The sequence below is a fragment of the Petromyzon marinus genome, chromosome 8 (genome assembly GCF_048934315.1).
Source record: "Petromyzon marinus isolate PM22_M1 ecotype Great Lakes invasive population chromosome 8, UKy_Petmar_22M1.pri1.0, whole genome shotgun sequence".
NCBI classification, from domain to species: domain Eukaryota; kingdom Metazoa; phylum Chordata; class Hyperoartia; order Petromyzontiformes; family Petromyzontidae; genus Petromyzon; species Petromyzon marinus.
This window is the reverse complement of record NC_133674.1, coordinates 18,562,937-18,576,551: the sequence shown is the minus strand read 5'-3', so window position 1 is coordinate 18,576,551 and position 13,615 is coordinate 18,562,937. Positions and strand designations below refer to the sequence as shown.

The 13,615-nt window shown below is 47.0% G+C and overlaps 1 protein-coding gene across 1 annotated transcript; it reads left to right on the top strand.

The window, feature by feature from the left end:
- The first annotated feature begins 1,433 nt into the window (after positions 1–1,433).
- Positions 1,434–13,615, top strand: NCOA4 (nuclear receptor coactivator 4). Its single transcript, XM_032950007.2, has 10 exons — positions 1,434–1,595; positions 4,365–4,496; positions 6,107–6,247; positions 8,427–8,521; positions 8,639–8,747; positions 9,699–9,788; positions 10,024–10,179; positions 11,110–12,360; positions 12,657–12,749; positions 12,945–13,615. Exons 2-10 carry the CDS (start codon positions 4,377–4,379, stop codon positions 12,948–12,950), a joined length of 2,061 nt encoding a protein of 686 aa, XP_032805898.2. The 5' UTR covers positions 1,434–1,595; positions 4,365–4,376; the 3' UTR covers positions 12,951–13,615.

The window sequence follows — 13,615 nt, the reverse complement described above, 5'->3', positions numbered from 1 at the left end:
AGTCCCTGTGATCACTGTTACGTTGCAATTATGGATTTATTTATTGGTGATTTCGAAAACGTTTTTTTGGTTTGGACATGTTTGTTTTGTTGTAGTACGGAGTTAGACTGATGGCCTTAATCTAAGTTTTCTTGTGGTTATTGTTGTTGTTTGACTTGCATCCCACTGGGATTTTTTGCACACAGCATTGGTGTACGGTGCTTTTATGAGGAATATTTTTGCTGTTTTTTTCATGGATTTTCTGTTTGCACATTCACATAGTCACTTTAAGATGTTTTTCTTGTTCGTGTTTTTGTTTGTTGTGGTTGCACCCGATTAAAGAGCCGAATGGCTCACAGGGCTATACCAAAATAAATCAAACTGAAAACCTAAATCAATGACGTCACACTCAACATAAGCCAGCGGCGACGTGATCAAGCAGCTGCAGAGCCTCGCAAATTACTTTCAGAAAATGCCACACGTTGCCTAAATACTGCACTTGAGTTAAATTGGTCAAGGCGGATAATGGGGCTCTCGGATATGCGACATACTGAACACAAATACTACTGTACTGTATTACTTAAGGCCATGCCATTCTAATGGATGTTTCGTCGTCTTCCTCTGCCGTTGATCGCCGTGATTCGTTCATTCTCACGGATCACGAGTCCCTCCGGTAAGACGCGCTACAAACGTGTTATCGGTTTTCACGTTCAAGTTTATTGAGTTTAGCCAAGTGAGAACTTTAAGAGACAATGATGGTCGCATTCGCAAGAGTCACCTGGATAATACAATTATATATCTGGTCTCACATACATACTGTATATAAAATATGCACTCAAGTCTGGTATTTAAATACCGGTGGGAGGATTAAGTGCGTCGTATAATCCGGAGAATACAGCAAAAGTGAACCACGCGTGGGAGAGCCCTAAGTTCGTAGAGGCGGGGGTGGGTCACCGTGGTCGCGACGCACGATGTGACCTCATTACGCATGCCCCAAAGACGTCACCACGTAAGCTCTGCGTACATCACCACGTAATCCCACGGTGTCCCTCGCAAGTCCCCGTTTACGTCACCACGCAAGTCCCCGCGTACGTCATCACGCAAGCCCCCCGTGTACGTCACCACGCAAGCCCCTGTTTACATCACCTCGCAAGCCCCCGTTTACGTCACCACGCAAGCCCCGCCGTCTCTCAAGGGCACGGTTCTGGGGACGGGGGAACGTGACCGGGGGGCGGTGGTGGTGGGGGGGGTTAGGGGGGGGGAGGAGACACGCGCCAGAGGGGGGAGGAGACACGCGCCAGAGGGGGGAGGAGACACGCGCGAGAGGGGGGAGGAGACACGCGCGAGAGGGGGGAGGAGACACGCGCGAGAGGGGGGAGGAGACACGCGCCAGAAGGGGGAGGAGACACGCGTCAGAGGGGGGAGGAGACACGCGCCAGAAGGGGGAGGAGACACGCGCCAGAGGCGTCTCCCTTCGACCGCGACGTCGACGTCGCCTCTTCGCCTAAAAGGCGGCGCCGGGGAGCCGCTTTCTCGTCCCCACCGAGCTTGGTCGGCCCCGTGGAGGAGGACCGCCTCGACTCTGCCCACCGTCGGCGTCCGCGTGGCTTTGACCGGTGAGCGGCGACCAGCGTTGACGGGCCGAGCTTCGCGAGCCATCGGCCTGAGGCGGCGTTTCGGGTTATGGGGTAACCCGAGTGGGTTACTCCATGCGCCTAGTAACAGCAGAGACGTTATCTCTATTGACGGGGGGGCCCCCCTTTCTGACGGCGGGGCCCCTTTGAGGGTGTCGTTGACAAGGGGGGGGTTGCGACGGACGACGCCGGCAATCGACGTTACGTGATGAGCAACAATTATTGCCGTGGAACACGATGGTAATCGGCACTTTATAGGGTGTTGTATTACGGTGTGTTCATATTTGTAGGTGTCAGTGTTCTAAAAATACCGCGATTATTTTCTCCCATGTAACTTTCCATTGTGGTATTTGAGAAATTCGAGTGCAGTATTTAGCAAAATGGCTCGAGGTGTAACAGTGGATGATAGGTTAGAAATTAGTAAAGAATTCGGTTGTCGCGTGACCCAATTCACCCGTGGCTTTTTTCTACTATTTCAAATGATCTGTTTAAACCCCTGCTGTTAATTTAATTTGCATATATTTCAGCATTGACGTTGCAGAAATGTCTCTTAAGATGTTGCTCTTACCCATGTGCCTAGTAACAGCAGAGACGTTATCTCTATTCTCTCAATACCACAACAGTGGCTTTTAAACCCACCCTAAAAAGGAGGCCACAACACACATTTGTGAACATTTCCTTTTAAGAATTTAGGTTTTTTTTGTTATCGTGTGACCTTTTTAAAAAAACGCTGTGGGTGATTACTGTTGTACTTGCACGTGTGGATAAATGATTGAACGATACGAAAAAAGCTTATGTGGCTGTTGTTGTGCTTTGAACGTTGCACGACTGCCCAGAGCACCCCGTGTAATGGATGTGTCTACGTGGTGAGCGCGCTCCCTACAATGGCCGCTCGCCGGCTTTATCACCACCCCCTCTGGGATGAGTGAAGGTGGTTGTGTGATGTGTGTGGTTGTGTGTGATGTGTGTGATGTGTGTGGTTGTGTGATGTGGGGAGCGCTGCACTACGAACCTGGCGACCCGGGTTCGATTCCCGCTCACGGCGAACACCGGTGACGATTATCTAAAACCGGTCATGGGCCTCCCCTAGGTCGACTCGGCCTCAAATGAGTACCTGGTGTGATGTGTAAACATCGCCGCTAGGGAGACAAAGGCGGCCGGGCGTGGTGTTGGCCACCCACCCCGTCGTGTGCCGTGCCGGCCTTTTATAGGTGCTCGCTAACAGCACTTGCCCCCTACAGTCTGTTAAGGCTACACGGGGGGGGGGGGGGGGGGTCTTTGTGTGGTTGTGTGCGCGCTACGCTACGAACCCAGCGAGCCGAGTTCGATTTCTGCTCACGGTCAACACCGGTGACGATTATCTGAACCCGGTCCTGGGCCTCCCTCCCCCCTAGGTCGACTCGGCCTCAAATGAGTACCTAATGCGGTGCGTAAAAAAACATCGCCACTGGGGAGACAAAGGTGGTCGAGCGTGGTGCTGACCTTGTGTGCCGTGCCGTTCTTCATAGGCCCTCGCTAACAGCACTTTGTCTTTGTAATGTGTTTCACATGCATGAGTATGCATCATCAGTCATCATCACCGTGATGATGACTGATGATGTATACGCACATCCCGATTAGTATGGTCGGGCCACGTACTGTGCGAAAGAAGTTCAGCGTGCACACCGTCAGCCATGGTCAGTCCACTGCTGGATGAAGGCCTCACGTATCCACTACCGCTGCCATTTACGCACGATCCTACGTACATCGTACGATGTAACAATTCGCCTGTGGGATCCTGACATCATCGCGTCCTCGATGGACTGCATTGTTGAGAATCGCAGAAAATCACTCTGGTCGTCTGTGTCGGTCTATGCCAGCACTCAATTTAGTCATTGCTGACGAGTTTCATTCCTTGGCTAAACACACCTGTAATGCATTATTCAGTCTCGTGATGTTCCTGTCCATGCGAGCACTTTAAGTTTGAACCAAGTCGTTTAAACCTGCATGTGTTCTGAATTATTCTGTTTATTCCTCTGCCGGATTGGCGGAATAACGTCGGCGGATAATAGTTGTCCTTCAAAATGTAGAGCAAGAATATCGTCTTACTAGTGGCCTTGTGTTTCCGTGTGCTTTGCACATCACTGCCAGCAGTGTCCCATTATTTTTACGTTTCTATTGACAAGTAGAACATTTAGTTTTTTTGCATCAGTGGCTAACAAACTAAACACAAGCACGTTATACGTTATCTGGACAAAGTACAAAGTCCCCACGGTGAATGTGTAATATATTAGAATTGTGCCGTATTGCGATTTATTGTAAAAGGGCCGTTCGATTCAGTCGGGCATGTATAGTAAAGTTGTGCAGGTGGGGTTATTAAATATATGCATACGGTGTAGTCTTTTGCATACTACCGTAGTCTCTGTATTATCGGACGCTTTGCAAAGTAAAACTGAACCCCAAACTTGTGCCCGGTGTCAATAAAGTTAGACCGATCTGGTCACCCACACGTACTAGATTATAAGACGCACCCACAACTTTTTCTTTAAAACACAGAGCAAATATATGATGGCTTTTTTTACCTGCCTAGCCTGAATGTGAATAATTGCTTAACTTCAGATCATAGACCAGACAGCACTTTTTAGTCAATATATAGGACACAAAGCCATAAACATAAGATAAGTCAATCATTTCTGGTCCCAAGAGTGCCAAATGAGATTCGCTGCGTTAAGCATTATCCTCTTAACTTTTCCGGTGCTTTCACTTTTGCAGGTAACAGCAAGAATGAGTTCCAATCCTGTCGCCTCTCTCAAGGAGAGATGTCTGAAAGCCCAGAGTCAGATTCAAGCAGCCATCGGTGATGTGTCAACGACACAGCAGCAACTTCGGGGAAACGTACAGCACGTGAGTACAACACGCTAGATAATAATTTCGCAACCTTGTCAAGTGTTCACGAGCACTTAAGGTGTACTACCGAACATAATGTAAAAACAATGCTAATACTTTGTTGCAGCTTGTCAATCCACTGCTGCATTTAACCCTTCCCAAGCTGTATTGGCCATGGGGGTTGTTAAAGCTTCACGCTCTTTTTGTTGAGGGTTGGCGAAACGAGCGACCTGAGAACTGGTTCAGATATTACTTGTCACTGACGTTAGCTGTGTTCGGGAATTGAACTTGTGTGGCCAGATTCGTCGTATGGGGTGAAATCTGTCCCTTTATATTTACCCAAAAGTGTCGCTGTTAAGGTGGGAATGTGTAGAGAACGAGTCTCGACTGTGGGAACTCGGCCGTATGTACGTGATGAAAAGATACGTTTATCGCTGGTCTAACTTGGTTCTTGACACCAGAGAATATGGGAGAGTTTAGCTGTTTCTCCATGTATGGAGGAGGGTGGTGTTTCCCGATAATGCACAGGGAAATCACCACAGCTGACATTTATTTTTGAAATTATAACATTGGACTTTCCCACGCAGTTCATTTGGATAATATTTATTTGAACCAAAATTTCCCTTAAAATAACATTGTGGTCTCCATGGGCTCTCACTTGGTTATAAAGGTCATCTATCGGTACATTAATATATTCTGATAGCTTATGTCAATGTCGAAGAGGCCATCACAACTCTCATGGGATATTATATTCTTTACTGCAAACCCATAATGCACACTAACTACTTTTTTGTCAGGTGTAGATAGACTATTTGAGGTCTACCTATATACCCTTTGGGAGTAGAATGGTGGTTTGTGAATTGTGCATATAACACTGTTACCTGAGTTTGATTCTTGGTCATAACAAATACCTTGGTGGTGAGTGATATCTGGCCCAGTCCTAGGCACCTACTCCCATTGACCAGCATGGCAAAGTATGGTCTTACAAACCCCCCATGGCTGATTTGCCATGAGGAGGGCCTTGCTCCAGCAGTGGATTAACAAAGGTCCTGTATATTACATGACCATGGTTAACGAGTAAATAATGAGTTGCCAGAAAAAATGGGAAAACCTATTCTCATATTTTGGGACTGGCAAAGAAGGTCTCATGATGTAGCTGCTCACACCGAGCTCTCATTACTCTGATTGTGCTGTTCGCCTTTTGGCGTCCTCTGGTCTAACACCGTTTTGAGACTAGGCTCAAAAGAAAGCTGTCTCTGGTGTGGACCAATCAGTTTCAAGGACAATGCATATATTATCAGAGTGTTTTTTGTTTGCATTCTGACCACAAGTATTGTGGTTAATGCAGACATGATTCCTTGTTAAAGGTTTCAGTTTGGTGTTCTAACATCTTAACACCTGTTTGTTGCCAGAAAAAAAGGGGAAAACCTATTCTCAATAATAAGTGCAAACCCGAATTCAATGCCACCTGGCTTACATTGAATAAAATGCCAAAATTAAAACCATTCTATAACATGACATGCCATATGAATTGTAATCGTGGCAGCGGGAGTTGTCACAACTTGTGTATCAAATGTTGAAATGTATGAGTAAAAGGGTGTATTTGTGTGGTTCTGTTTGTGCGTCAGGTGAGGGCTCAGATCCACAACTGCCTGAGCCGGCAGCTGGAGTCACTGCGCAGCCGAGAGGTGTGGTTGCTGGAGCAGACCGAGGTGGTTCAACAGGTGAAGGAGGAGGCGCTGGACAATCAGCTGCAGCAGCTCAACCAGGTACCAGAGCAAGGCGATGCAGCACATGGAAAATGGGGGAAGTGAAGCACGGGCTGCCTTCTTCCTGGAATTTTTCCCAGTTATGTGGGGTCTACCCTCCAGGTCATTTTTTTGTATCCACCCATTCCTGTCAAGGGCTATCTCCATGTACACTCCACAGTCCCCTTTCCATTCCTTCACATCCTGCTTCACCATTGCTCACCACCTATTTCTAGGACTGCCTCTCGGTCTGCCCTGGTGCTTCCACATTCATCACCTTCCGATATGTCTGAGAATGGGTAACCACTTGCTTCCTTCCTCATCTCTTCATTGCTGACCCTGTCCAGTTTTGTGATCCCGGAGATCCATCGCGTCATCCTCATTCATGTGGTGCACCGCTCTCTTTACGTTATTTTAACCCTAAGATGCAGCACTAAAATACTCGACTTTGTTCCAGTGAACAGCACTGGAAGACCTATTCAAGCAATAATGAAAATTTGCTCACAATGTATTTAGATCCCTTCATGCAAAAAGATGTGTTGTATAAGGTCATACAACAGCTTATACGCAAGCTTACCAGAGACATCATCCAGATGGGTCTATTTGTATGTATGTAGAACTTCCTTTTCACCGTACGTAACCAACGGTGCTAATCAAGGCTGTGTCGTGAGAGTTAAATTCCCCCCTGCTTTGTATCGGAGGGTAAAATTCAAGCTGTTTTGCCAACTGGTATGGTAAAACCACATGGATGTCTAAACATAACTCTATTCAAATTGTTAGTGGGTGGTTACGTATAACCCAAATTGAAATTTGGGCAGTATTTCAATTATTATGTTTCACATGACTTGTAGTTGTATTTATGACAACACTGGCTATGGGAGTTTACAAAATTGGCTTTCAAAGCTATATGATAGAGCTAATATTAGATTCTTGCTCACATGTTTTTAAGTAATATCAAGTAAGTATTTAATTGGACGAGCATAACTGGTTGGTCGAGTGACCCATTTTCTCAAATCCTCACATTTGCGCGTGTCCTGGAAATGTTACTACCAAAAATAATCAAATGTCACGGAATAATATCGTCGTTATTTTCTTTCAGCTGTAATTGATCATTCTAAACTCTAGCATATTATTAAACACCGCTTTCTGAACATAAAACTGCCCACACAAAAACTGTGCCTTGCATTGCAAATTTGTTGGCGTTTAGTGGCATTATGCCACGGACATATGTTGCCACAGTAAATGTGAAGCAATAGCTGTTCTTTGCCAATGGGTGTGCTGGCCAGAGATTGCTGTTCTTATCATTGCTAAGACGTCCATCGTTGTGCAATTAAGCATCTTTACAGTAGTCTTGAAATTCGAGTTACTGTAGTGAATGCCTTCTTGCCTTGCAAAGTTTTGTATACTTGTGTACAGGTACAGCAGACACGATTACATAATGGAGCATTAGCACTGCACGGTGACCCTATATACTTTCGTGCAGTCTAGCTAGGCAGTGAAGTTGAGCGTACAACGTTTATAGCAGTATCGTGTGGTGCCGCTCTTGCATCACTATTCTGCCTTCGGACTGGCCACATGTTCAGCTTCTTTTGTTCCTACATAGCAGATATTCCTACCGCTACCTTTTTTCCTTGTTTCGGGCTTAGTCAACCTAGGTATCCCACACACTTTTGAAATGAATATTTTCACAAGTGCCACGTGGCACTGAATGTGGACCAGAGCACAGCGGGCTGCAGGAGAGGAGATGGACCACTTTGGCATCGCTTCCTAACCAAACCGCACATGCGCATGCAAATACCACTTCTACAGAAAAAACAAACTGTCTGAATTGTTATATTCTTGAGGTGCTGAGATATGTGTCGTGATTAGCACCCTAAACCTATAAACCAGAGATTACCTGAGTTTGATTCCAAATCTTGGCTAACATCAGTGAGGAGTGGTGTCTAAACTGGTTCTGGGCCACCAACCCCTGTGGTGAAGTATGGCTAAAAAACCCATGCAGGATAGTACATCTTCATCCAGCAGTGGATAATGTAATGAGAAGCAACATGTGGGGGTACTCCACATCTTCCAAGACCTCTGGCTCGTGTGAAAGAGTCGGCCAAAGGGGCTCTCTATGCTCCCTCTTAGTGGGAGACCCTTCCACAGCTGTGGTATGAGCAAGCAATTGCAGGGCTGTGCCTTTACCTTTTTTTACCAGGTGCTGGGATGGCTGCAGTGTCTGCTCAAGCAACAGGAGGCTTTGCAGTACCCAGACCCCCATCTGAACCTCCAGATCGCCGAGTGCCTGCAGAGGTAAGAAGACCATGCATACCCATACGCACATTGTTGCTCTCTTCAGCTTTGGCCTATTGATATGGGTTTATCATCTTGTAAGGTTCATGTAACCACTGCATGTTCACGTGTGTGCAGGTGTAGCAGCCTCAACCTGAATGTCGAGGAGACAGATGCCATAGGTTTTGTAGCAGATGCTGCAGCCTTGAGAAAGGCTATCACCACGTTTGGGAACATCATCACACAGGTGTGAATAATCACCGGCCGTGACTTTTATTTGTTGATTTTGTAATTTTGGTGCACAAGGTTACTCGGGGGGAAAATTAGACCCATCCTGATGTCTTGAGTTTCTTGTCTAGTCAATCAAAATAAACCTGGACTATCCACTGCCGAATGAAGGCTTCCACCAAGTCGCTGCCATCGATCACTGTCTCACAGGGCAATGCGGTTACCTGCTGCACTTGAGACAATTCCATTGCTGCAATTCCTGTCGTGGACGTTGCCTCGGGCGCGTTTTCTCCTTTGGCTGCCACTCCATCGTTGGTCTCAGCAAGTGGCTGTTATCCTTCATAGCAACGAGTCCAAGGCCGCTTTTCTTAAGTGCCAAATATATAATGTCTTTAACCTGCATATGTTATCTGCTCCATGTGGTGTTGCTCTTTTTGTCGCATTGCAACTCCAAATATGCACCTGCATTCTTCTTTGCACACTTTTGGAACATGTTTTCAAATTTCAGTTAGTCGGTCCCATGTCATCTGATCCATGTGTTAATAGCAGGCAACATACATTGTTTAAAAACATTATTATTCAAGCACATTGCTTGCCATTATTAAGGTATGAACATACATTACCCAATGTAAATTAAGTAAACTTTACTTTGCTGGGGAGGGGTATTATAGGTCAGAAAATAAAACACCTGTGGTTCAGAGGTCATTCTAAATCCAGATTGCAAAATTGTAATTGCAGTTTTTGGTCCAAGAGTACACATGGGTATGCCACAGTGGATTGGCAGGTGTAGTGGGGTAAAGTGTGGGTACTTCCACCTCTTTTCAGACATCTGGCCATTGTGGAAGAGAAGGCTGAAATAGCCTTCGGTGGGGTTCTCGGGCGCTGCCTCACGTGGAGACCCTTCTGTCAGCAGTGGTGTGAACAAGGAATTGCAGGGCTGCATCTTAACGTGTTCTCTTTGATTCAACAGGGAGAGTACCCCACCAGCCGCTACAGTGCCTGTCCCATACTGGAGCAGCTTTCTTCTGTTGCACATTTCAAGGAGCCTTCTGCATTGCAGGTAAAATAATTTGTAATTGTTGTTTTTTATGTTCTTCAATTTAGACGGGGGCCCAGCCTATGCCAACAGTGGAGGAGTGGGGGGGGGGCATGGAAGTAAAGGGGGAGCACAGGCTGCAGCATGGATACTGTGCAGGATAAATGTTGCATGTTCACAGGGACCGTCAACGCCACGTTGCGACGATAAAACGCACTAATACACACGCGCTGCTACGACGCTTTTGATGCGTTCACAGAAGTCTTCGCTCCGCAATGAGGCTCCCAACGATTGGCTTCTGAGAGCCACCTCCAGCGCGGCTGCACTGCCCCCCACGATTACATTCCACTCCCCAAGCAAGAACATGACTGACTGGCTGTTCAAAGGAAGTGCCACTATGGAAGAAACAAACGAGGTGTGTAATTACGCACACGTGCCGAAGCCAAGGTGCCGTTGATGAAATTGTACAATGTTAGACGTAGGACAATGCCACACGGGTTTGTAACTTCAGGGTAACGTGGGACGTGCTGTGACACACGGGATCGCTGTTATCACAGGGGTGGGGGGCGAACCGCTTCCTTACCGAAGGATGACTAGGACGTTCAAATACCTTTTTGGCAGGTAATTGTGCATTTACACGGACCTTTTTTTTGCAATGTCATTAACTTGAGTAAATGGATGACGCTTCATTGAAATTTTGGGTAAAACGGCTCGCTGTTCTGCTTTCATCTTAACACACAATACTGTAGACACAACTTTCTCAAATGTTTCCATGTATTTATCATCATGCACCATAGTTTTGTCCTAATAAAATTATGTCACACCTGAACCAGGTGACTGAGCGTGCTAAATCAGACTGTTGGCAGGCGGAAAATATTCCCTTCTAGTCCCCGATTTTACAGATCTCCCTCGCTTTTATGCAGATTCGGTTTGAGCGATTTTTGCAACACGATGCGGTTTAAATTCACTCCTGCGGCTATGCGGTTGGATGTGGGACAACTTTGTGCGCGCACTACTGTGTGCGCTACTCGGCAGGCAGCTGTGTCGTGCCGTTTCACTTTATGCGCCCTTTTTCTTTGAAACTCGTCTATTTATTACGGTTGGCTACGTACGGTGCGATTTAGAAGTTTCACATACATAATCTATGAAGCGAGGGAAACCTGTTTTGTGGCTAAGATGCTTGCATTGACCGATTTGATGTTGTTTTCTGCTTTGTTTCGACGTGGGCTAGATGAAACGAAGTTACAGGCTGTAGGATCCTCACCCCTGCTCTGATATGTGATTTTTATTTATTTATTATTACGCGTCATCGTTTTAGTTAACAAATGTAACTTTTTCTGTGCAGAGTACAACATGCAGATCGACCCCTGCTGAAAAAGAGGTGAAAAACAATCTGCTGAAGATACAAGACCAGGCCCCAAACATTCACGCAAACCACACACGCGCCATGTCCACCTCATCTACCTTTGAAATATTGGACGCCCTGTCCGAAGACGATATAATCACTGACAACAAAGCAGAAAATGAAGAGATGGTGGAGCTTTCGGCCTTCTACAAGGTGTCGGATATCAACACGTGGCTGCTGAAGCCTTCCCAACACAAGTCCGCCGGCATCCACAACTCCCCCATCGACGAAGCTACTCGCAATAGCTGGGAGGCCGTGTTGAAGCCATTCACGGCCACTTATGCCTTCGAGGATTGGCTGCGGAAGCCTCAGCCAGACCCCTGTTCCGGTTGCTGCGCCGGTATGCCCATCGCACCCAAGCCCGTGGAGATTGAAAACCTGGCGAGCCTCTGGTGTATGGCCGACAAGGCAGTAGAGGACGAGCGCCTGCCCTATCAGAGCTGGCTGCTGCAGCAGGCGGCCCCTCGCGTCCAGCCCGCGGAAGGGTTCCACGGGGAGAAGTTCGGAGGGCAGCAGCAGAAGCAGCAGCAAGAGTGGCTCGCCTGTGCCCGCCCCGCCCCGGAGCTGAGCGTGCGTAAGGCGTGCAAGGCCAACGAGCCCTGCGCCAGCTTCGCCGAGTGCGTGTGCGAGGGAAGCTGCAAGCGTGAGGCCCTGAGCAAGTGGCTGCTGGGACAGGAGGGCCGCGACAAAAACGGCAGTGTCGTCGTCGTCGCACCGCACAGCGAAAAAGCCAGAGATGAGCACCACGGGGTGGAGAAGTCCATGGCTGAGGTGAACGTCTCGGAGAAGAAGTCGCAGAGCGAGCAGCCTCCCGGTCCCGCTGTGCTCAAGGAGGGAGGGAGGGATGACCTGAAAGCGCAGTGGCTTCACCCACGCCAGCCGCGCCTCGTGCAGGAAGTGCAGTCCTCTCTCAAGCCGCCACTCAGCCGGGGGATGGAGAAGGCCATGACCGCCTCCATCGCAAACTGGCTGCTGGCCACGCAGTGTGCAGCGAGGGATGTGGCGGCGGTGGCGCCGCCGGGGTTCAAGTGTGTGGAGCTGCCGCACGGTGGGCCGTGCGACAATGCCAAGTGGATCCTCGCGCGAGAGTGCAGCTCTTACAACAGCAGCAGCGGCGGCGTTGGTAGCTCCCCAGAGATTGCTCACCTTCGCCAGGACACGGACAAGTGGCTTCTAAAGAAGCGCTCCTACGTAAGGGCCTGGTCACTGCTTGTTTCTGCCGTGTAGCCGCCGTTGTGTTTTTCTTATCGCGGGTTGTTCGGCATGCCCGACGTTTCTCCGAGTGTCGCAAGCTGACTCTCCCCAGCACGCGGAGCGAAACTTCGGACATTGTGCCAAAACGACACGCAATTAACCCAAAAAAACGCAACGGAGAGCTATGTGTCCGCGTCAATGATAAGAAAGTTTCTCCAAAGAAAGTACCGCTTGATAGAAGCATATGTACATGAAATATGTTCTAACGCTTAATTTTTCTTGCTGTGTTTTAGGAAGAGAAAGAAATGCACACGTTTTGTGACGTCTTCTCAAAGATGAACACTGAGGATGAACCTCCGTACAAAAAATGGCTTCTCTACTCTCAGGTTTGTATTTTCTCGTCATCTATTTTAATTGGAGCCTTACAACATGAAATCTCTCCTTAAACGGTCATGTTTGATAGAACAAATGCAATGATTGTTCATGAATATTATGTTAAACAACTCTATTTGCAGACACTGGTGTGAAAAGTTGGACGTGTGCGTGTGTTGTCTTGACCCAAGAATTTTGTTTGTTCACAGATGTGAATTTCTACCAAGAACAGCACTTTCTTGCCAATGGCCTCTTTATGAAAACCTTAATCGTTTAGAAACTAAACAAAATTGTAGGCCATCATACATGTTGATGGTGGTTAACTCCTAATGGGCATTAACCTTTTTTTATAGAGGTTCCTGATTTTATTTTCAAGGTGGTGCATCCATAAACTCCTCCAAAGCCGAATGAGACTGCGTTCGTTCATGCACTTATTGCTCGTGGGCTAAAACATTTTTGAAACCTAATTTTGAAACGGCTTTTACAATGCCCGAATTCTGCAGGAATCTTTCTACCAGAAAGTTCTTGCTTTGAATTGATTTTACAGTTGCAATCGCTAATATGCATTACTGCAAATTAATAACCATAGTAATTTCCATGATCGTTTGTGATGTGGGATATTTTGGAAATTTCCTTGTGATGAACATCTTGCTAAAATCGTTTTTGAACGACCGAGCCCATTAATTGATACTTTAGTATAACTTTAATGATATTACTGCACCACTATTTTAAAATGACACCTTAATCTCCAGAAATATTTGCTTGTACGCTTAATACCCGAGGAGCTAAGGGTAAGCATTATACTTTACTCAGTGCAATTCATGCAATGTAACATTTCCATAAAATGCAGATTTTATCGTAATAAATTCACGTGAAAGCA

Coding starts and splice junctions, on each gene's coding strand:
- NCOA4 (XM_032950007.2), top strand. CDS start 4,377: ATGAGTTCCAATCCTGTCGCCTCTCTCAAGGAGAGATGTCTGAAAGCC. Junction 8,522..8,638: donor ATCGCCGAGTGCCTGCAGAG/GTAAGAAGACCA, acceptor ACGTGTGTGCAG/GTGTAGCAGCCTCAACCTGA. Junction 9,789..10,023: donor AGGAGCCTTCTGCATTGCAG/GTAAAATAATTT, acceptor ATGCGTTCACAG/AAGTCTTCGCTCCGCAATGA.